Source organism: Anopheles merus, chromosome 2L (genome assembly GCF_017562075.2).
Source record: "Anopheles merus strain MAF chromosome 2L, AmerM5.1, whole genome shotgun sequence".
Classification (NCBI taxonomy): Eukaryota; Metazoa; Arthropoda; class Insecta; order Diptera; family Culicidae; genus Anopheles; species Anopheles merus.
The window spans coordinates 6,425,054-6,450,200 of record NC_054083.1 but is presented as its reverse complement, the minus strand read 5'-3'; the positions used below and the strand labels follow the sequence as shown (position 1 = coordinate 6,450,200).

Genomic DNA, 25,147 nt, shown 5'->3' with positions numbered 1-25,147 from the left:
TCATAGATTTCGACTCTTCAACTTTGGTTATAAACTTTACATTGACAGATATTCGACATACGACTTTTTCGACTTACACCTTGCATTGGGATTTTTTTTCGGTCCCAAATACAGTCATATCTCGGGGGACACCTGTACGTCGAACAATTTCATTTTTGGACAGTGTTGTCCTGGGCGTTACTGTAGTCGTTTCCCACTGTGCAATCTTTCAGTTTTCTCTTGGCTTGTCAGCTGCGCAGTGTTTACATTGAGCATTTGCTTGCAACGTCATTTTTCATCCTTTGCTTTTTACCAAATAAAAACGTATTTACGTTAGTAAATTGTAATCAATTTAATGTTGGATTCACCCCCCGGTGTTCGTGTTGTGTGAGTGTTAGCTCTCATTTTAGCAGCGCTGGTTAGCATGAACACTCCACCAGCTAGCAATGAAAGCGATATCAAAAAACGAATGCCCGACTGCGAAATGGGTGACCCAAACGAAACCCGATCCGGTCAAACGTGGCATCAACTGCTGCTGTATCCATCGCCGTCGTCCTCCCAGCTTTCTTACATCTCCGAACTGCAAACGGACGCTGGCAGTCAACCGTCAACGCCACTGCAACAACCGACGCGCGTCAGCGGATTGTTCGGCGAGACGGACGAAAGTGCAACCAACTATGATTCGGGCAACTTTTCACTGTCCGAATCGGGCTGCAAGGAGAAGGCCCCGTTCGCTACGGTGGGCACGGGCGCCGAAATGCATCATCGCTTCGTGCAGCTGAACACCGAGCTGTATCAGACGAAAACGGAACTGCTCACGTACAAGTACAAGTGGAATGAAATACGCAATGAAATCGAACTGGGGTTGAGTAAGAAAATTGACAAATTGTTGGATGAAAAAAATGAGCTCGAACATGAGCTGGAAGATGTGCGGAAGGAGCTGGCTCGGTTAAAGGCACAACCGTTGGATCAGAATGGGCGTGATCTGTTGCGTATCCGCTCCGAGCTGGATGGCTTACGATTGGATTTGAGCTGCAAAGAAAAGGCTAATGAATGTTTGAAGCAAAAGATTGTAGATCAACATGTGGAGAAGGAGAATTTGGCTATAAAACTAAAATCCCTGGAACATCAGCTATTGGATGGTAAAAATGAAATATGTGGCGTGAAAGTGACGGAACAATGGTATAGAGATGAACTTCACCGGTGCCAAAATGAAAATGCCAAATTAAAGGAATCATACTCGTGCTTAGAAGCACTACTGTACAAAGAGCGTGAAGAAAAGACAGCACTTATTGAAGAAACACAAAAGGAAGAATTGCGATTGAATGAAGAGAATCATGCGCTGCATCGTAGTCTAGCCAGCGCCTATGTTGATCGTGCCAAAGAAGTGGTAGAGAACGTAACAAAGCAACACACAGAAGAGCTGGCCAAAGAGCAGAAAGCTTCAGCAAATCGTGTAGCAGATTTGATGGAAAAGAATGAGCTGCTTAACAAACAAAACTCCGAACTGCTTGCCGTGCTTAGACAACTCCAGGATTCTCTGCAGCAACACAAGCAACAGCTCAACGTAATGGCCAAAAATGAAAAGGAAGTGGAAAGATACATGACGCACCTACGGCAGCAACGAGAATCCGACAAATCGCAAATCGAAACGCTTACTGCGCAACTGGCACGCGAAAGCTTCACCAAACGACAGATAGATGTCAGTGTGGAAAAACTGAAAGCGCAGGTGAAAGTTTTGTCGATAAACTTCTCCTCCACAGATTGGCAACGGTCGGGTGCGAAGGAATGTGAGTCAATTCAGCAGCAGAATCGGGATTTGCAGGATCAGTGTAATCGGTTGATTATCGCACAGCAGCAGCAGTTAAAAGGTGAATTGGCCATGTGCACGGAAAAAGCGAATCCAAGGCGGGATGAAATGCTATTGCTGGAAAACTTCCGAAGCATTCAGTCGAAGAATTTAGATTTGGAGCTAAAATTAGGTCAGTGTGCTAGCATTGGCAAGGACATCGAAGTAACGCCTTCCTATAACATCGTCAAACGAAGTGAAGAGACCATAAGATCGCTAAAGCAAGATGTCGAAGAACTGGAGCAGAAGCTTTTCAGGCAACCCACAGGAAAGGGTAAGGCAACACATGAAAAAGGACACCAATCGTTATGCTCACGCCACGGCTCTAGATGCTGGGAAAGCGTAGCCCACGATGGACTCACAAACGAGGAAGAAGATGTTGAAATCCGTAACTTACGCATCATGCTGAAAGCGATTGAGAATGAAAATCGTCGTCGTCTGAAGCGTTACGAGCTAAACAACAGGACACTGTTGAAAAAGTCAAAGGAACATGCTCGAGAGCGAAAACAGGCTGAGCAGCGTGTAGAAGAGCTGCTAAAGGAACACGAAAAGTGTGCAACGCTTCGTTGCGAGATGTCATCGGCACGGGAACGTTGCCTACTGATGGAAGCGGATTTAGAAACATTCAAACAGGAAGCAGCCACATTACGATCGGAAAAGGATCGATTGATAAATCTGCTGGAGAACAACTGTCTGCTGACAACGGACCGCGACGTTTGGGGCTCGCTGAAACGAGCGTTCAAGGAGCTTCACGAATTGAAAAAAATGCGCAAAGAGAATGATCGTTTGCACGATCAGCTTGAGCGAGAGGTGGAAAAGGCGAAGCAACTGGAATGCTCGATCGGCGACTGGAAGCGTGCGGCAGAAATGCAAACGGCCGAGACGGAAGAAGTACGCGCCGAATTGGCTGAAAAAGTACGGGAATTAGAAGAATCGCAACACACGCTGGTTCGAATAACGCAGGAAAACAGTTCGCTGGAACAGAATGCTTCGGTGGCAGGATTGCAGGAAAAGAATCTCACTGAAAAACTGCACGACTTGGAACGATTAGTTCGGGTGCAAGAAATTCGTCTTGAAACAGCACACGAACGGTTGAAGCTGTACGAACAATCCGACGCTTTGATTGCAGCAGCAAAAGAAACGTTCTTTAGCGATCTGCAATCACTACAAGATGCAATTCTGTTGGAAAAGCAGGAAAAATACGAACTAGAGGAAGAAGTGCGCGAATTGCGGCAGAATATGGTAAATGCGGTTGGGAACAGTTTACAGGTGAGTGGAGGAATCTTTCTATTATTTATTACATCTGATTTAAATGATTATGAAATTATTACACGATTTAAACAATTTTTTAAGTAAGTTTCAATTTGCATAATCGAATTTGTTTATCAAAAACCTAAGAAAGTACAAAAAAAAATTCGACATATTCATAGACCATACATTTAATCATATGTTACATATGTTCCACTACACACAAATTATGGCATTTTTTGAAAATAGTGTTCTCTCTACTCAACCCTATATGGCCTACAGAACTTCCAACCACGAGATAGCTCTGCGGAAGGAAGCGGGCATCTTTCAGCGACCGTACTGAGCCCAGAAATGCAGTCTCTGTCATTGTCCGTCACTAGCTTGGACATCGATCAGCTTCGTGCACTTGTGGAGGAAAGCTCTCGGACAAGATATTCACTTCAGCCGCTCCACGAATGCGTTTCATCACTGAAGCTGGAAATGGACAATCTCAATTCCGTTTTACAAATCGCTAATTATCCTCAACCACCGCAGCAACCACTACACCATCAACAGCAACATCAACAGCGATTTCCGTTGTCTCTGATGGACGAATTGAAGGATGCCACGAACGGTCGTTATGGGAGTAGATGAGTATAGGTGTACTGGGGCCGTGTTATCATAATCTGTTACACTTAGGTAGACGGGTTGGGTGGAAAAACGATAACACAAACACAAAATAATGACACCACCAATCACACCAGACATTAAAATACTTCTTTTGCACTCTTTTTCTAGTCTTGTAAAATGAAATGTACTTAGATTTCTTTATTCAAACGATAACTAATGTTTAGAGATGCTCAACAAAAGTATTACCTAGCTACAGTTCAGCCATCCTCTTGAGCTTGTTTTTCGTGATAGTTTCGCCTGATTGCACATTTGTTCGCGTTAAACAGTTGCTAGCACTGTTTGCACTGAAGATCGTTAACGTGGTCGATCGATATAATTGGATGTAAACTAATTACGTTAAAATGTGTATTCGTAACATTCCTTCACACATATATGAATCTATTTCACGATTTCGTTCATAATTAGCTTTACCGCTGCCGGTATTGAACATACCATTAAGACCATTTGAGTAGTAGAAGGGCTATTTTTCTACCTTTCAGCCGGATTGAAAGATAGATTAAGTAGTAGCAGTGTAGTAGTGTCAAGTACGCATCGTAGCAAAAAGCACCGTACACGTAAAGTGATATTGGAAAACCCGAACCATAAAATAACAAACAGAGAAAAATATAAACAAGGGAGCGATAATCATTATAAATTTGGAAAACACATCAAAAAAGTGTGTTAAATTTATGTGGAATTGTAAAAATTAGTTACCACTTTTGCAGCACCTATTATTTGTGTGACTCTACAATACTAGACGCGCTAATACTAAATGCGCTTTAAATTACTTTCTTCAAAAATTACAACTTAAATGTTTCAAAAATACCTACACTTAAAAACAGCAAAACGGGTTGCGAATCAGTTTTAGCCAACTACCAGTGATAATTTAATGATTAATTTACTCTAATTTTCCAATTATTTGCTTTATGTTCCTTGTACGTTCATTGTGTTAAAGTGTTGACTAATTTATTTGTCCTAAGAAATATTGTTATCCATGAAATGAAAGGAGCTGTGATGGCAAAGAAAACGAATGGCATGGTTTTGTTAAATTTATTTATTTGCTTTTTTGTTAATTACCAAAACATCGTATCCGCAGTAAAAAATGAATGATAAATTTAATTAAATGAATAAGCTCGACAAAGAAATTTATCGTTTATTGAATGCACATAAATTGAAATGAATTGTACATAAAAGTGCATGCAAAATGGTGTCAAATTGCTCAAGGAAACACATGATGGCATAGTAATAAACTGAAATCACTAAAATTGTACCTACGATTTGATTGATTTGACTAGGAACTAAAAAAACACATATTTGCGATCGGCTGATCGCAACCTCCGCAGGTGACAGCGACCGGCGATGACGGCGGATTGGTGGAAGCGATATCAAATATCCTACGTTGGTGGCGTAAAGCTGGCTCGACGTTCAATCGAACGGAGTGAGTGAATTGCAGCAAAAGAAATATGACAGCATAACTAACGATGGGAGACTGTGGTCTTGTTCTTTGCTCCATCGACAGTGGAGGCTAGCACTCACATACGGGCGCCTTCATAAGACCTGCCGAACGTGTGTATGCATAGCCTGCTTCATCGCAGAGCTCGAACAAGGACCGTTTATCGTTCCAGTTTTGCCTCATTTCTGTTGCGCCGTTTGTCGCTCAGCTGACAGATGATTGAACGATGAAAGGAACGGTGCCGCCGCTGCTGGCTGTGGCGAGAGTCAGCGTAGTTGCTGGACAGTCATCATCGCCGTCGCAACCCGCCGTGAAATGTGATCCATCCAGCCCCGTTGGGTGAGGATCGCGCGTACGGTCGCAGGATAAGGACACTATTGCGGGAGACCATTGCCATGCCAACATTGAAACTAACAGCGATCGCAGCGTACCAACTTACTAATTAACCAGTCTCTTGCAATGAATTTATCACAAAATGACAGATTGCAACGGTACGTAGAAATCCTCCACTTCACGGAGATGGTGTTTTTTTATTAGCAATTTGATGGAAATTTAATTTTCTTTGTTTATTTATTTATTTATTTATTTATTTATTTATTTATTTTTCTTTATAATGAACGCATAATACTACGTTGTCTGCCTCTTGTTACTCACACTCAATGTAATTAATTGACACACATTAGCTTGGGCTTTAGTGCGGCTAAGTTTAATTCTGACCTGACCTACCTTCATTTTAGGATTTTTATGTTTAGCAATCATTAAAACCATTTACGCCATTAATGAAGGTTCATTAAGGATCTGTTTAAATTTGCAGTCCATGTGCAGTTACACACTTTTGTAAATATTGAACACATTCCGAAAGAATCCAAGGTCGTACCCTTAGAAGACACTCTTTCACAGCCATTGTGTGTACCCTTTGGGTTTATTTGTTTATTTTTTATTCATTCATTGTTTTCTGCACGGCACGCTTCATCCCTTTTTTTCACATACAGCATACCCGTCTGAAGCAAATTTGCGAACATCTTACGGCTATAAAAATCAGTGCTTTTCTTGTTCTCTCCACCACCACTACTGCCACAGTCCGTATAATCCGGTTGCTTATTTATGAGTCACAAAGTAGTTCGCTCATGAATGCAAACGAGAGTGAAGACGAAAAACGGGGGACATTTTTTTTAAAGTGTAATGCTTTTACCATTTTTTTACACAGTCTTCGTGTGAAGAAGCAGCAGGAATCGTAAGCAGGAATAAAGAAAGCAGACAGCCAGACGATGCGCTCCGTGCAACGGCCATTAGGAAGTGCTTCTGCAATTTAGTGTTACTCCCCGGGGATCAGTTTCACTGTCCAGCGAGTGGGCCGATCATGCGAGGGCCTTGAAATCGATGGAAAAACAATACCGATACCAACCACGGTTGCTGTTTGTAGCTTTCTTTGATCCTAAAATTCAATTTCACCAGATTCGGGCCACGAGCTACCAGCGAACCATTATCTTCACTCTCACTGGTCGCTACGCGGGATTTCGGCAGCTCAACCACCCTTGCTTGCGTAATGCTTGAGTGTAAAGGAACGATGTTTAAAAAGGAAAAAGAAACAAGAAAATACCCTTCCGGCAGCAAATCTTGTGAAGAAAGTGTGACTTAACGAAACGAAACTGTCCTCCAAAGGATCGAGATTCATAACGTCTTTGCCCATGCAGGCACCGTATTGTACTGTGCTGTAGTCCCGCGTAGACGGTCTTGCTGGTGGTATTATTATTGTCGCTTGATAATTGAACCTTACCGGAAACAGGTTATCCTTTTATTGCTTTTAGAATGCCAAAATTTCTCTCTAGGGAGAAACACTCCCCGCGTGCGGACAAATTCGCGCTTCACATTCTTGCCACTACCTCTGGTTCTGTAGTGCTCAGCATCAGACCGGGATGGCTCATGGGGACAATCGTTTCACAGTCGTTATGCTCTATTTTGTTGTCTGCTGCTATCCCACAGAAAAGTGAACAAACAATGAGGATGAAACGTCTTGCTGGAAATATCTTCACGCAAGCTGTATGCAAGTCAGTCGCCTGTTGTTGCTCTAAGGCCATCCACTGTATGGGGGTAGTGGCTTTCTTTCTGGGGCTGACTCACCTTCACTTACAGTTTACGGTAAACGCTGATAGTCGCAGTCGAGGTCATGGCGTTACAGACAATTTGTTCAGCTAACATTTCCGGAGCAGCATCGTCCACAGGGAAGCTGTGTTTTTAAAAAGCGGTTTAAAATGCTATGAAATGTAAAGTGTAAAGTAAGTACAATACTCCCTGAGTATTTCAAGCTGTAGTTGTGCACCAAAAAAAAAAAACATCATAATTGCTATTTGTTTTTCACATTCAATAATAACAAAAATAATTATAATAAGAAGAAGGTAATACTATGTTTACATCACTTAACAGGATTAAATATGAATCTGTCAAACTGAAGGAATCTTAACTTTAAAGAATACGAAAAATATCATTGATAATATCTAGCTTTTTAAATATTGCAAAGTAATGTGAGTTTCTAGAATAATTCTTATTTTATTAAGTTTCATAAATTTGGAAATATACATGTCATATACCTTTCTCTACGCAATCCGCCAAATTGACGGTAGTTAGTAGGGTCCCAGAACCTGGGGCAAAATGGTTATGTGGGGCGAAATGGTCACCTGCATTATCGGCAAATTAACACGTTTATAAAGACTTCTAATGATTGAAAAACATGAAATGCAATGGTTAAAGCCCACCACGAGCGTTTCATATCCTAATATTTCAAAATAATTGCATAAATTCACAAATAAAATGTTTGCTCAAAACGATTTAATTTGCGCCGTCTTGAAAATAAGCTATCGTAAGAATTTAACAAATAATCACCGAAAAAAGGATGTGTATCTAGGCACATGATATTTATCTATAATTTACGTGAAAAAATAACCATTTTAATTTAAGTTTTTAAGGTTAAAGTTTGTAAAATGTTTCACTTGGTGCAAAATGGTTGTTCCAGCTTAGGCAAAATGCTCGGTATGTTTTGACAAGAGCAGCATGATGAGGCCATGGTATAAGCTAAGGTCGCTACAATATGCTAGCCTAATATTAAGAAAACTGTGCTGTCTGTATACTATATCAACCAGAAAAATTACTGACATCATGTGAATTATTGAAGTTTTCCAGCATTTTACTAAATTGTTCAACAAAATACTTTGACACTAAACTTAAATCTCTGCTCTCATAATCCTACCGCGATGCAAGAGCTTAAAACAAAGCCTGAAGTTCATTGTTGTGGTCCATTTTGCCCCTTTGGTTTGATGTGTTTTGACATTTCGTATGAGACTATTTTGCCCCATAACAAGACCATTTTATTTTATTTATTTATTTATTTATTTCATATATAACCGACGGACCGTCGTGTCTAATCGGCAACCTTATAATTAAAGTAAGGAGCATATAAATAAACCTCTAGTTATAAGCAAACGTAAAATAAATGTGACGTAGAAGCAATTTATCCTTGAACGTGGAAGTAGACATACTGAAGTCGAGTTTTACCCCGCACAATACATTTTCACGACTTTTGACGTTGATTTTTAAAATTAATTTTTAACATATATATTTGTTATCAATGTGTAAACTTTTGATTGTTTTTTTTTTATGAATAAGACGTCGATTGCCGTTACAATAACAGTGCAAAGTGATTTAGCCAATACGATACATACCATAATCCTTCACAGGTCCATTTTGCCCCGCTTTTCCTTCTATTAAGTTTAGTTGTATTATTTTTCCTACAAAAGTAAATATAGGAGTGAAAGAGAACTCTAAACCACCGACTATCGTATCATCGTCGAATCATTATTAAGAATCTTAATAAATGATACAACTAAAGTGGCCTCTAACGGAATTGCTAACCAACTTATTCCTCGTGTTCTTCGAAACTCAGTCCGGTAACGGATAAAATGTGGCATCGAAAAGACATCGGACTACGTGTTGGTGGAAACACGACGACCATCACAATAAATTGGTAATGTGCAGACAAATTTCCATGGAAACCAAAACTTGTGAAACAATACATACCTAATTGTGTTAAATTATTTTTTTCGTAATTTTAACTTATCTAAATACTTTTTCTTATCTACAAGTCAATTTGAAGGGTGTTCGTAGGGAGAGCTATTTGAGAGACGCCCGTAAACCTAGTATTAACGACATAAAATAGTATCTTGTGTGAGATTTTTTCAAACATAAGCTTCCATTATTCCCATTTCAAAAATAATAACATTTTAACACAAACATCATCGAAATAGGGTTTTCTTATGTTTTAAATATTGTTCCAATACCGATGGTACTTAAACAATTATTCTAAAGAAACATTGAAGTTAGTGTGCTTTAAAAAGAGAACTTAATTTCAAGCTTGTGCTCCATTTGTTGTCAATATTTAATTTATGTTATTCAACAGAATCCATTCCTTGGTAAAACTTTCGCAATATGTCCCATAAGGGCCGATGTATGTCAGAGGATGTGGTTCGATACATGCTTCTGGCATTACCAAAACTCTGCCCAATCGCTACATTCCTGACCTTGAAAGAAACGATTCAAGGCCCGAGCCAAAAGAATTCATACATCTCTTCTTAGCTCTCCCCAACGAGGGTACGCAAACACCGGAACGTATTACGATAATTGCTGAACGGGATTACACCGATGGTCCAAAACGGGGGCCGACCAACATTGCTTCGAAGGGAGCTCGCAGCATTTGGTTTCCGACCGGATGTCAAATTACCTCAACTACTATTACCGTACTCTACTCGCCCTCGTCTGAACCATTCCACTTTACTAGCTCGGATCATATTTCGCTGCGCGAGAGAGCATAGTGCATTCCTGAGGTTGGGTATCAAGCAGGTTCCCCGTATGTGTATGGATAGAAGGATGGATTGCACCCATTTTCTCCTTCTGAGTGGGTTGGTGTGGAATGTAGATTTTGATTTCAACATTTCGCACCAACTATGAAATCCTTCTAAGCCACAGACGCGCCACCACTGTACGTCATTTCACTGCCAAATGTTGATCGGTGAGTTTGAGAGGGGTACCAATGCCTAGGCTTACCATCGGGATTATGGATTCCCGGGGTGAGTTGGGGTGAGGTCGAATCGAGAAGTTGTATATTTTTGTGGGTTTGAAAATGAATAAGATGATGGTGCTCCATTAGCGGTATTGGCGGATAACAAAAGCTATCACAATGATAATTCCTTAAGCAATCGTTCGTTCTATTCGTTAGTAAAAATGCTGTGGCACTGTTATAATTGATTTATTTAATTACATCATGAAATGTTAAAGGTTTATTAAAACACAAAATCAACCAACCTGTTTCCGGTAACGCTATTACTCTAATCCGGGTTTGATTTCGATCTCGCATAATGAACCGGTATCATGACGAGTACACACGTTCAATATTGATGCATGGGAAAATATGTCAGCATTAATGTAACAAGTTTTTTGTTGTTGTTACTACTTTTGCCTGCATGTTAATGGAAAAGCGTATTGTTTAGTGAATTCATTTGAATCATAAATTAACGCATGGTTTGTGTGCTATCAGATCGAATTCACAGCAAAGTGTAAGTACACACTTTTGTTGCACACAAGGTGTGTGTATTATTGTTGGCATATAAGCTTAAGTTTACTAACTTAAAACAAAAATTAAATAATGCTATTATACCAAAAATAATCATCCTAACTGGCCTATTTCCTATCAAATTGAAAGTTGAAATACAAATAATATAAATTAGCATAGGACTTAAAGTGCGTAACGTGATGACATGGAACACTTCAATTATGTTGTAGCAACATCACTATCTGCAAACAGGAGCTTGGCAACTTCTTAAAGACAATGTAAACAGCACTGATTCCCCCGTTTTATTGAATACAATTTAGAAATAATACATATTTGGAGAAGATTCTGGAGTCAATAATCGGTAAAACCGCGTAAGTCAGCACATCAAAAAGGAATCAGAACCTGTGTGCAACGACAACAGTACAAACTCACCAAGCTATTTAAAGCTATTAACCTTAAAACAATACACTTGTATCGCTGCAAACAGCTGTAGTTGTTTACTTGGTGAAACCTTTGTACCTAATGGAACGTATGCTTTTTACTAACTACACTGATTTAATGCTACGGGCATTGCTGCGGTGTATAACCGCTTGAAACCATCCATCTATCCATCACATTTCTTCCGCGAAGCAACTAACGCTTATCAACCAAGCGTACGTTATCTGAAACCAGGACCAATGTTACGCAGAGAATTGGTACGCGCGTTTGTAGTACACTCACTCGTACCGCAAACGCCTTGCCCAAACATCGCGATCGTGCAGTGTAGTGATCGCGATGTAGAACAGTTCAGTTCGCTTCACTTCAGTTGTCCTATTCGGGCTTATTCCGGGCATGCCATCGGTGATTGATCTGCAAACTTGCGGTCATTTGTTCGGTACATTGCGCTCTGGCATCGCGTGTGTTCGTGCGTAATGTGCTGATGCACCATACCACGTGAGCGATCAACAGACAGACGTGCGTTATTCGGAAGCTCGGTTAAACGGATCCAATTAGATCGTGCAGCGTGGTTGTAGCCAGGTCGCTCAAGCTCAGACTCCGAGAAGTTCCGTGATGATTAATAGCGAAACAATAATTGTGTTAAAGTTAAACAGCGATGCACTAATCGCGCGTCACAGCAGTGTAGCCCCGGGCCGTGTAATCGTGAGTGTTTCATAGTTGTTCGCCAAAATAACTGCCAGTATCAGCAGCCGAACAACAATCGATGCATTTGTTCTCGTTCCCACGAATGTAGCGTCTGCTTGCTGGAGCGTATTTAAAACATACGCCTGTGATCATTTTCCGACTCAGTCCGTCAGGTTCAGGTGTTGTTGATAGCTGCTACAGCGGTCGTGCTGAACGTTTGCGCCAGTGTCCGTTTGTATTACCGTAGTGTTGCATTTAGAAGCAAGTGTAAACCATAAAATGTTGTCAAAAAGGCATGTTATGATGGTGGCACTGTGTGCTGTTTGTGCCATCTTCGGCACAACAACTGTGGAAGGGGCTGCGCTTAACCGATCGCCCCGTCAGCTGAGCAGCTTACTAACACTAAGCGGTGAATCAAACGCACGAATTGAAAATGGTAAGTGCTGTGAAAACGTCCCATAATAGAACAAAAAGTGTGTGTGTGTGTGTGTGTGTGTGTGTGTGTGTGTGTGTGTGTGTAAATGTGTAAATCATGTTTTGTAATAATTTCCATTTCTTCGCTTATTACAAAAGGTACCATTATTTGTGACACGCTCAAGTGCCCGGCCGAATCGTTCAAGTGCGTAATTGTCAAAAACTCCACCAAGGACGACGTAAACAAGGTACAGGTCACGCGCGAGTGCCTTGATCCAGCGGGCAAGGCGACGGCCAAGACGGTCACCACCGAGGCGTCCAACTTCCCGGGCCAGCAGTTTGAGAGCTATGCCGAAATCGATAAGAATGGCAACATTGCATCGTTCGACAATCGCGGCAATACGTACAATCATTCGGGAACCGGTGACATTCATTCCTATCTCTACGAGCAGATAGAGGACCTACACAAGGCGATACTCGATCAGCTGTCTAATGCTGGCAATCCGTTCGGGGCGTAGTGAGCTACAGTCAAACAGACACACACAAACACGTCCAAACTGGTACCATATAGATTAGTCCGAAATAAAAAAAAATACAAATAAAGTTGATCTTTTGCTCAGCTCAAACCAACAGGTTTGTACCGTTGGGGCTTACGGCAGTGCCGTAAAGTCTACACCATTTGGCGAAAGAACCATCCGAGCGAGAATTGATCTCAGATTATGCTTCAGCCTTCATTCCTGGATGCGGTCGGCGATTCCGTCTCGACGATTTCAGGGCTTTTTACCATCTGCTCGGGAGCTAATTGGAGGCATACAGCCCCACAAGTGATGAATGTAAAATTCGCAACAGGCAAACCACACTCGGCGTTAGTTTGACGAGAGTCAAGGTTCTATTTTCCGTTGTTGTTCGGCGCCCGATGAATAACATCGTTCCGGTGAACACGATTGTTAGGGGTTTGGTTAGGAATAGTGAAGTAAGAAAAGTGTGTGGGAAAACTCATGCCGAGCAGCAGAGCGATGGTTTGTATGTTGCTTATCAAGAGTCGTTATCGATGTATTCTAATTAGTGGCGAACAATCGTTGCATTCAACAGCGATAGGATAGTTTCCTCGTTAGCGGTAGGATAGTACTACTTGGTAACAATTGTAGCTGAGCTGGTCAAGTTAGCCAATCTCAGTAGAGAGAATGAGAGCGAGGAACATAAAGACAGAAAGAGAAGAGAATTAGAATAGCAGGAGTAGCAAAACGAAGTGTCTGAGTTTATATGATAGAGCCATTTATTTTAAAGAAAAAAACGGATTGTCCCTTTTTAATTGCAAAATCAGAAAACTAGCAAAAAGAGGTCGGAAAAAGATGAAATTTCACATCCTAATATTTTACTTGTATTCCAATATTACGATTGAATTGCGTGTCTCTCACAATGCTGGCCTTTTCTCGATTCTTGCCGTGCATATAGACGTAGAGCGTAATTTCTATCCGCGAATTTTCGCAAATGTAGATCAATTTTCCTAACAATTCTATTCGTCTCTCGCAACATGTATGCTTTTTCATATTTCATATTTATTTAATTGCGTCATGTAGCCAACATGGAAATAACGAATTACAAACATGTAGCTATGACGAAAACGGTAAATAAATATATAAATAAATAACTCAATCCATGTGATCATCAATATGTGCCTTGAAGCAGGTTATAGCAGGTTATCATTCCTCGATCACATTGATGTTACCGTTAAAAAGGCTCGTAAAACAATCGGTATGATAAAACGTTTTTCAATCCGCATAACCGACCCTCTGTGTTTAAAAGCGTTATATTGTTCGTTAGTTAGACCGATTTTGGAATACTGTGTTGTTGTTTGGTGCCCCAGCTCATTTACATCGATTGACCGCATAGAAAGAGTGCAGAGATCATTTACTCGGTATATGGTGAGCAAAATGCCCGGCTACACGTCAGACACCCTACCGGACTATGAGCAAAGATGCCATCTGTTGGGTCTGGACTCATTAGCAAAACGCCGTCACATTTCCCAAATAATGTTTGTTGCTTCGCTCATATCTAATGCTGTGGATTCACAAATCATTCTTTCATCCCTGCATTTCTATGTTCCAACTCGTTTCTTACGCCCTCGTGCTCCTTTATTTATTCCAAATCGACGCACTTCAGTTGGTTTAAATGATCCTTTATTACGTGCTGTGAGATTGTTTAATTCCTGCGCACACCTGTTTGACCATCACCTCTCCTTACCATCCTTCCGATCCATCCTCCGAGCAAATATTTAATAAGTTTAGTTAATAGGTTTGTTGTTAAGAATTAATTTCAGACAGCAGTTATGTAAATAAATAAAAAATAAATAAATCATTTTAAGATTATTTACACTAACGTTAAGATCGTCAGTATTGTATAAAGAGCTATTAACTATTAACCATCAAAGGTAAAGAGTCTTTGGAACCAATTTCGGCGTCCTGAAATCCGTGCTAAATAGTGCTCGTGGCCTTAAACTCCTGCTAGGGGCCTTGAAAATGAATTTTTATCTTTATCCGGAACAGTCCAATCAACTAGTTTGTTTACAGGCCAAATTGTCATGTGTATAGCATTTTTTGGGGGCGGTACCGTGGTACAGACGTCAATTCGAACGACTCAATAACATGCCCGTCATGGGTTCAAGCCTAGAATGGACCGTCCCCCCGTAGCAAGGATTGACTGACTTATCCGGCTGCGTGGTAATGAATAAAGTCTCGAAAGCCTGTATAGGCCGGCATGTCCGCGTAGGACGTTACGCAAAATAGAAGAAGAAGATAGCTTATTGAATACCAAACTAACCAACAAGAAACTTATAATGAGATTTAACTGATTTTTAATAACAAAAAAGAGGCATAATGAACCGGGTGAAATTTATCATCGTAATTCTTCGACAACTCATCATATTTCATCGACAACCAGCGAGAAGTTTTGCAAGGAGAAATTTCGTTATTTAACGATTAGTAAGAACGTCATTCTCCTAGTTGGAATGGCCACGCTAACACGACACCGTATTACTACTTTATTTGTAAAACACATATCTAATACATCACACAACGCTGTATTGTAACCTTCATATTGCCATTAACTGCAATTAATTAACTGCCCCTGGTTACAATTCATATTAATTCAGCAGAATGAGAAAAATTTCCTCACGCCGTTTTGTAAATCAATAATGTAAACTTTTAATAGAACAAATCACTAGGCCATAAAATAAGATTGGCATCTAGTGTTACAATGACATCCGCACTCTGTAGTCCGGCTGCTTCCATGCATTGAGAAACTGAACATTTTAATTGCCCGATATCATTTCCAACACCTATACAACAGCAAATTAGACCCTACGATCAACTCATGGTGGGAACTTTTTCATTGTAACTGAATTATACTGACAATCGAGCTATTTCCGTTCCCCTTATCTTACGCATTAGCCATGGCTTGGCATTTAATGTGATTGGGGAGCATTTACATTTTTCACACGTGCTTATGGCACGGTGAAATTACAGGTATTGGAAGATTAGGGATTTACAAAGATAGTGAAAGGAAGGCAGTAGATTAAAAACTGAATTTTTGTTGTAAATAAAAAGTTTTTTAGACAATTGGTAACATACTGACAGGGTGTTTTAATACAGGGTATACAAAATCATGATTTTTTATCTAAGCGATCTTCAGTCCGTATTGATCAAATATGTGTTTAGTTCGGTCATGTTGATCCTTGTCGACCGCAGTATGCTAAGAATAAAAATAAATGTATGTAATTTATTTTTCTTCGTTTGTTTATTTATTTTTTCTTTCTTTTCATTAATAAAGCTGTTTTCATTAAATAAATATGTAGCTCTTGCTCTGCTTAGGTTAAAAAAATGCCAAGTATTTTTAACTTGTTTAAAAAAATAGAGCAAAGCGTTGCAATTACACAGAGTAGAATTATTTTTCGGTTGTTTCTAGCCGAAATTTTTATAATTCCAGGCGATTGAAAACTATTACTCATTGTATGGCTTTTGTTATTTCGGATTTTATCGTAAAATTACAAATTAAAATTACATTTACAAATTACTTTTATTTGAAAAATCAACAACAAGATTTACTGACAACTTTACATTGTTTGACATTCTTTTGACATTTTACGTTATTGCATTTTTTGACTGATTTAGACCGCTTGTTCAAATTAAACAATTAATCTTTTGTTTATGCTCATTTTTATAATAGTACTGTGGCAATTGTTGTGTTGATTTCTTATTTTTGTACAAATATAAATATAATTGTTATACTAAGAGATTACATAACAATAATAAAAAAAGGATCTACTATAACCATACACCATGTTTACAGAAAGTTTCTTAAACCTCTCTCGAGCTTCTTATCTAGAGTTCTGATTTCATATCTAAGATTGGTCGTTATTAATAGCAACAACAAAAAAAAACAGATGATTTTTACTCAATTAAAGAGATTTTTACTTTTTAAATTTTTAATAAACTTCATATTTCTCAGTTTTAGACCTCAACAATGAAATAGCTATGACAGATACCGTTTGGGCACATTGGAGTATGGTTATTTCGATTAATTACACAACCTATAATATTAACAAGGCCGGTCTTGTTGTACAGTCGTCAACTGGCAGAACTTAACAACACGCCCGTCATGAGTTCAAGCCCCGAAGGGCCATACGTAGGATTGACTCTCCTGCTATGGGTAATCAATAAGTCACTGAAAGCCAATTCCCCACTAGTGGTACAAGCAGGCTTTGACAGATAATTATTCACACCTTTTCTGAAAATTGTAATTTATTATATTATATTTTACCCTAATTCAGCGATTTCAAACTTATTACATGTATCATGGGTGATGTAGCATGGGCCGCAGCCTAATTTTTACATGATATTATATGATACAAAAATTAGTTCGTTATCAGCTCTTATCATTTCATTTTGGAATGATAGATACGTTACAAAAGTTAAATTTTTGATGTAAAAGAAGTTATAAAATAGCTATAGCAGATTATTTTCAATTGGTCATAGACCTCTGATATATTCAACATACGCAAAAATAATGTGCAAAAACTGGCCATGACTAATGCGTTAGTTCCAATACAGAGCAGTACATTTTGTAAAGTAAAGTTGATATTGGTGTTACTTAGAAGATCAATATTTTTGAGCTGGAATTATATTAGCGATTTCTTACATTTGATGCTGTCCAAAGTCCATAAATTACAATAGGTCGTTGAGTTCAGTTCAGATCTTCATTTTACAGAGGAGGTGCAAGGTGTTATACAAGTCCTTAGTACCCGTTATTTCCTTCCTGCCAATCTCCATAGACATCTTCATTCATTATGGCGACCAAAATCAGAGTCAATAGCCCACCTGTAGTTTATCTAATCACATTGGTCTTGTTAGGACGCCTGATGGAAGCCTGATGGAGATCGATTGTAACATTCTATCAAAAGTAACACGTATTTGTACTGAATATAATATTCTATCTTTAGTATACCTTTAGTATAGTATAGTTATATCTATAGTATCTTTAGTCTATATAGTAAAGATGGGTTCATCCTTTTCCAAAGTAATATGCCAAAAATGTGTGGGAGCTTGCGTTTTTAATGTTGGCCTGTTGGCTGAGTGATTTTGTTACTTTATACAAGTCTTTTTCTTAAAAAACTATCTTAATAGGTCGCCAAGTGCCTCGACGAATGGCTTAACAAAAAAAGTAATGTTACATTACATACATATGAGTAAGATATTCCCGATTTTGTATGAGGTTGAAACTAAATCGTGAATTGTTTCTTTTAAGAATTATTCATGAAATATTGGTTGCTCACAAATTTAATCATCGGAAAGAGTATAATATGATTTAGTTTCATCAAAATAACTATGTTTAATTTTCCATATATGATTACACCAGTCTGTGCAATTCTTATCTTTTATATGCATACATGCATGAAGAGAAGGTGGAAAAAAACAAAGATTGTATGACGATGCATGGTCTGAGAATTCAGATAGAAACCTGCGAAGTTGAAAATCTCTTTATATTTCAAGAGTCCGGAAATGACTGACATGTATGTACTAAAGAAGTAGAAATGCTTCTACAAATAAATTTAGACTCAAGTGGTCGCGGGCCAAACTAAAAGACCTCGAGGGCCACATTTGGCTCGCGGACCATCAGTTTGACATCTCTGCCCTGTTTGAATATGCTTTTTTTAAGGTTTGGCGTGCAGATTCTGACGTAGGAAAACTTATATCGATTCCCATTTAAACCATCGATTGTATTATTCTTATTCGACTGTGGTAACAGAATAGTCAGATTGTCCTACCGGCGCGCGTCTTTCCAAAACCGAGTTATCCATAAATTATAAATTTGATTTTAACCATACTTAGTGGTTAAAATAATTAGTATAACCATAAATAAAATTTTAAATAGATGATGTTAAAATTTTCACAACCTTACATGAAAACGACACAAATTAAAATTTCTGTTGCATATCTCATTATTTATTTATTTATTTACTTTATTTATGTGCTTATGATTAGACCTATTATTAACAAATAAATCTATAGATACATTTTTTTCAATCTCCTGATTGTTTAATTTTATTCTATATTTTTATTGTTGTCTTGTTTTTATTTTGTATTTTCATTTTGTTTTTGCTACATTTGTTGTGTTATTATGTTTATGTTCGGAATGAAAATGTGATAAGCAAACTTGAATAAATGTAGTATTCATATATTGAATTCCTGACTAGTTGTTTTATTTTCGAAAATAAATGCACTGATCAAATAAATAAATTATGCAGCTTAAAAAGCTACAAAACTAAAAGATTTACAATAAACACTGTTTTGCTATTTCATACCTTTTCTTCTTATAGTAGATTTCTTCTAAAAGTTAATCTAATAATCGGACGATTTAGATATTTATAGCAAATTGATGTGTTCTTTTCATATTGAAAGAAAACAGTGCTATCATATGTTAACACCTGCTTATATCACAATTATAATTACAGTGTTTGTGGTACGTAATTTAAACCAATAATGTTACACTCGTCACAGTTCTGTTCAAATATCATTATTCATTAGCAATTTTAAAACTTCACGTTCGGGAAGATAAATCATTATGGTAAAACGCCGCGATCCTTTGGTTGATCTATCACACTTTTCAATTCACTTATGATTTGTGTTGATACGTTTAACCAGTTATCATTTATATTAAGTTAATATTATGTTGTTTTTTATTGACACTATTTATTGCTAGAATGTGCAATGTCTTCCGATTAATAATGTGAAGGAATTCTTCTGATGCAGTACAAACGTTTCTCCGGCGGTATGTCCGTGGCAGGCGTTATGCGTAAAGATTCACGACCAACAGTTTCCAAGCCCGAAACCGTTCCAGACCACCTAACGATAGGACCTGAATTTGCTGACTGGTTGCGGGAGAACCGAACTAGAGCTGCCGACTGCTGCGAGGCGGTCAGTTTCGAACAGGCTTTTCCTCTCCCCTGTATCAACATCCTCAGTCAAGTTTGTTTCGTGCAGCAAGCTAAGGACGCCGCATTTACCCTCACCACTCGTACTTCTTGTGCGTGTTTGAGGGGGTGGGGGGTAGGGATGGTTGTTTGAGGGTGGGTGAGCATCCCTCGTCGGATTCTGGTATTTTTCGGCTGTATGTGTGCGTGTTGCGGTGGAACTAGCTGTTTCGCTAGTGCCATTTCACTCGGCATAAATTGCACGCTCTGGTTGGTTCATCAGGGCTCCCAGGAAAGATAAAGTGCTGTTTCTTAGGTTCTCGGGATGGGCGGCTACGGTGGAAGCTAGGCAGACCGACAATGCCGGGGCAGGTGACATGGTAAATAGAGGATTCCAGCGCAAGCTTCTCCTGCTCGTTCAACCAACACAAGCGCGCACAGTAAGGCCATGGTGGGTTATCATCATCAGCCTGTCCGCTTATGATAATGTAAGGAGCGTTCTGATGATGTAAGGAGGGAAGGAACCCCGGGAACGATGACGGCACAGTTACTGTGAACGATGATGGTTCCGATGATGGTGGTGAGCGTGTAAAAGCGAACGTGTAAAGCCGCCTGTACTCTGGTGTTTGTATTTCGTTTACATAGGATCTTCCCATCATCTTTCTGGTTTTTATGTGGCCAGCTCCATAATTCCTCCATCATTTCTCCCGGTGTGCCTCACTGCTCGGGGCCGCACAACACCGGTCCCCGCCGTCGCTCGTATCCTTGCCCTTTTCGCATGCATATACCATATTTTTCGATCATTTGCGCACACCACGCACCGTGTACACGATTTTCCGTCCTGCTACACAAACACGTGCGCACGATGTGAAGCAGCACATGCCCGACCGACCGCGGTCGTCCCATGCCGACGCCGAGCAGAGGTAGCCAAACGAATCAAGTCAAATCAAAACAAAAAGCACAGATGAATAGTTCCCTTTTCGACTGCGGATGAATGCACATCGCTACATGTGTTTTGCCGTACTTCATCGTCATCCATCGTCGTCGATGCCCGTCGAGCGCGGTCGCTGCTAAACGGAGTGTGAATCTCCACACCGAGCCGAACGTCAAACGTCAGCCCTGGATCGAAGGAGGCCTGATCGAAAGTAAACACGGAAACGGTAGAAAAACACGGCATTAGAATATTCGGGGCTGGCAAAAATTAGCATTTGCATCGTTTTGCCGGTCACCGAGCGTCTTCGATTTTGAGTGAGTGTATCCGCTAAGTGAATGCGAAGCAAGGACAAGCAGTGAGGGTGAAGAAAATCGGACCGAGTGGATCGAGTGATTGAGCCCGTTAACCCCCCCCCCCCCCCCCACCCCTAAACCATTCACCGGCTGGCTGAGTGACTTACATTTGATAAATGTGGTTAATTCGTTTAAATTTCGCACCAATCGCTCCGCATGAGCGAAGCAGAAAGGCAAAGTAACGCTTGTAACGCAACATAACGTGAGTGCTAGTAGCAAGGGTGCGTGCTTTCTGATTGCTAAATTCTGTGGCGGATTATCACATTAAGCAGTGTAAAAAGTGTAAAACATCTAAAGTAAAAAAAAGTGTAAACAGTAACACAGTAAAGAGTGAAATTGAATCCAATTTCTCGTTATTGATACAAGCCCTTGTAATCCCTACTCTACCAATATTATAAGGAACATAAATGAATGAACAATGTGAATGAGCATGTTGATAGAACTCTGCGAATGAAACATATTTAGCACAGTTATACATCACCATTTTCAAGTGAACCGTTACCGTTATATGGCAGAAGTGTCCGCTCCTCTCCCGTGGCGAAAGCAACTGGTTGAAGCGTTCTAGGACATGTTGATTGGCTAATTGGTTCAATTAAATCATATCATTGCAATGGATCCATTCTAAAAAATACTTTAACCCACTATAACAGATTTCAAAAGACATAATCTGCTGTTACTGTTATTACGCGAGATCAATAATTGGGCGATAGGCTCTACAATTTAAACACAATTTTTACGGACTCTATACGGTTTGTAATCGTGGCGTGTCGTGTGAAATCCTTGATCAGTTTTAATTGATAATTTTAAATAATTGGGACATATTTATTATAAAGTGATAGCAAAAAGTAGTTCGTGTGCGAAAGTGGTGCAAATAATAAATTATCCTTTATGGTGAGTAACATTAGCTCATACAACAATGTTGATTTTTTTGGGGGGGTCTAGTCCAAAGCAACATAATCAACCTGCTTTCTCGTAGTGTTTATATGGTGGATGGTCTGTTGGACAGACATCTTGTTAATTTTGTTGCTTGGGATGGTACAGACCTAAAGTCGGATAAACTAACAACATGGCGGACATGGGTTCAAGCCACGTATCCTAGTCTCATACACAACTATAGATTAGGGGTTCACTGTTTGTTTAGAAGTTTATTAATTTAGACAAATTTTGTGGTTCAATACCATTATTGAAACCAAAAAAATAAATTAACGATACGTGTAATTATGAATTTGGCTACATCCTTACTAAAATATCATTTTATTTTGATCGCAAAATAAGCAAAAGTTTATTTAGGCGATAACACAGCCTTTTTGGAATCGAGGAAGTTTTTATTTAAATTGAAGGATGAAAAATATTCAGTTTATTTAATTTCTATAAAATCTATTGACATCAAGTTTGGAAGTTCTTTCGAGTTACTGACAGGATACTCAAAGTATAAGTATAAGTATAAGTATTAGGACATTAGGTATAGTTGTAAGTTTAATATTACTGAGAAATCTATCGAAACAGATCAAAATTTTCTTATTTATCCTATTTTGTAAGTTCTATCATTAATCATCCGGTATATAAGCCGGTCTCATGGTACAGTCGTCAACTCGTACGACTTAACAACATGCCCGTCATGGGTTTCAAGCCCCAAATAGACCGTGCCGCCATACGTAGGACTGACTATCCTGCTATGGGGGGAAATCAATAAGTCACTGAAAGCCAACCCCACAAGTGTGTTGGCAGGCCTTGACCGGCATCGGTTGTTGAGCCAAAGAAGAAGAAGATCATTAATCAGGTCATACGTTAATGAAATATGTGCCAAAAAAGGGCTATTCTTTAAATATTTGTATTTATCGTATTATATATTAACTCTGTCCAAAATGCTGTTAATAATATTTCACCATAACCGTTGAATTGTTTCGTTTCTTTATTACGTCTTTCAGAAATAGTTATTTCAATCTCATTTTTTATGTTTCAACGCAATTAATATTACATGCACAGATATTGAATCGTGATACAAATATTTCTTCTTTTCAGTAGCTTTGTCATATTCTGCTTTGTTCCATAAAATTTGATTCGCAAATTTTATTGTCCTAAACAATTTGTCAGTCATTTTATAACTATTTGTAAAAATAAATAAAGCTGTTGGTACTGAATCCTTCCGAAAGTATTTTTTAAAGTGGGTATATGATATAGCAAGTAGTTTAAATCTTGTTATTTTTGGCGTAACGACCTACGCGGCAATGCTGGTCTATACAGACATTTGAGACTTGTCAGTAACATGCAGCCGAATAGTCAGTTCTTACTACGAGGGAACGGTCATTTTTGGATTGTTTGTTGTTTCTAAGTTGGTCCTAAGTAATGTCTAAATTTGGTAAAGTTGACCGTTGTTGCAACATGATGCAACGAATTGTTGATCGGATCACACAACTATACGCACAGTCTCGTTAAGGACTGGTTTTGCTTTAAATTATGTTGCAGCTTGGTAAGCTTATTTTGGATTTAATACGAAGTTTTTGCACTTCAATTTTCAGTTCCAACAAACTTACTAAAATGTTCGCCTCCAGTTGATTATTGGATGAATAATCGTTTTTCTAATCTATCTTTTTAATGTTCCCTCCCACGGCTCCAAAACCAAAAATTTCTCCCAGGTTAAAACCCACTGGCTTAAGTAGTTAAAATCATATCTGTATATTTTCGTTTACTTGTATTTTTATATATTTTTTTACACTCTCATACAACAGACTATATTACACATACAATAGTTGTTCTCAGCAGCCCTTTATATGTTTTATCCCTCTTCGCAACCATGAGTGAGTATGTCCATCCTGCTGCGGGAAACAGTCGATCTTCCGAACATTACAAACATTGTCGATGCGTGTCTGATCGTGGGTCCATATGCCCGTGGACATCGGTGCAAACCACACACCGTGACAGCCAGTGCGGTGTCCAGTGTTCGCTGGTATTGTTGTGGTTGGGAAATTATTATTTTCATCTCGATCAACACCCGTTTACCACGACGCCACTAAAGTGCCAACGGTAATCGGCCAAATGAGAAAACGAGCCGGGTGACAATACTTCTTCGCTTCCCTGCCAGCTAATAATGTACACCAAATGGGTTGGTGGGCAAAGTATGTAAAACGCATAATGAAACGCACTTTCAGCTCGCCGGAGTTCGCGGAGTAACTGCTTTTGGTGGTTTTTGTTCGTTAAGCATTTGTAGAATGATGCATGAACACATATGCCATGGTACTGTGTAGGGGCATATACAATTACGAAACAATAGTACTACTGTAATTTAGTGGCTGTTGGTCTAATGAAAGTGGTTTTGTTAAACTTCATCACACAGTTCAAACTCGTGGACATGGACGTTCATAGGCTTCTTTTCAATAAACAAACGTGGAGCAAGTGACTCTTTACAGTGAAGCTTTGATTTGAAGTTTAAAAAATATAAATAAAAACATGGTTTTAAATACCTTATTTCTGTAGGCAATATTTTCATTCGTACAAAACAAAAAAGTCAATGGAGACGCCTGGCCATTCTTATAGCAAATTAAATTAAATTAGACAAGATAAACTACCAGTCGCATACGAATACACACACACACTAGCTTTGCGATTATCCTGAAAATTCTACAACACACAATGGAACAAAAGTGCTGACCAAAGGAATATATTATAGCTTCCTAAACGAAAGTCCGGAAAATGGGCGCAAATCGTTAATAAACCCCAACTGCGAAATGCTCCCGAGCGCTCCATCGTGAATGCTGACCAAATGGTTGCGAAGAGGGATAAAACATATAATTTAATGATAAAGGTTGACAGCAACTTCATATATAATATTTCCCCACGTTCGGCTATTATCGCGCCAAACCACGTTGGGACCCCGTCTTCCGGTTTCCGCTCTTAACGGGACCGTCTTGTTCTTGGCTGTGTGAATTTACGACGTGATACGGATGTTATATCTGCGGTATCCGTAAAAGACACCGAATCTGCATGCATTGGGCACGCCCTGCTCCGACAACCATAAATCGTAGCCGTGGAGTATTTCTACTTTCTGTGCGGATGTGTGTGTGTGCGTTTTTGTTAAATGCT

General features: G+C 39.2%; 3 protein-coding genes across 4 annotated transcripts in view; all 3 read left to right on the top strand.

Annotated features, from left to right (window-relative positions):
• Positions 1–148: 148 nt before the first annotated feature.
• Positions 149–3,898, top strand: LOC121594895 (coiled-coil domain-containing protein 18-like). Its single transcript, XM_041918699.1, has 2 exons — positions 149–3,097; positions 3,359–3,898. The coding sequence occupies exons 1-2, from the start codon at positions 404–406 to the stop codon at positions 3,707–3,709; spliced, it is 3,045 nt and encodes a 1,014-aa protein (XP_041774633.1). The 5' UTR covers positions 149–403; the 3' UTR covers positions 3,710–3,898.
• Positions 3,899–5,637: 1,739 nt separating this feature from the next.
• LOC121594894 (coatomer subunit beta') overlaps positions 5,638–25,147 on the top strand; it is a 73,146-nt gene continuing 53,636 nt past the window's right edge. For both annotated transcript variants that reach the window (XM_041918695.1, XM_041918694.1), the window contains exon 1: positions 5,638–5,668. In XM_041918695.1, the coding sequence (XP_041774629.1) occupies positions 5,653–5,668 (16 nt within the window). In that variant the 5' untranslated portion in view covers positions 5,638–5,652. The remainder of the gene's footprint in view (positions 5,669–25,147) is intronic.
• On the top strand, positions 11,481–12,915 carry LOC121594901. Its single transcript, XM_041918715.1, has 2 exons — positions 11,481–12,334; positions 12,472–12,915. Exons 1-2 carry the CDS (start codon positions 12,178–12,180, stop codon positions 12,828–12,830), a joined length of 516 nt encoding a protein of 171 aa, XP_041774649.1. The 5' UTR covers positions 11,481–12,177; the 3' UTR covers positions 12,831–12,915.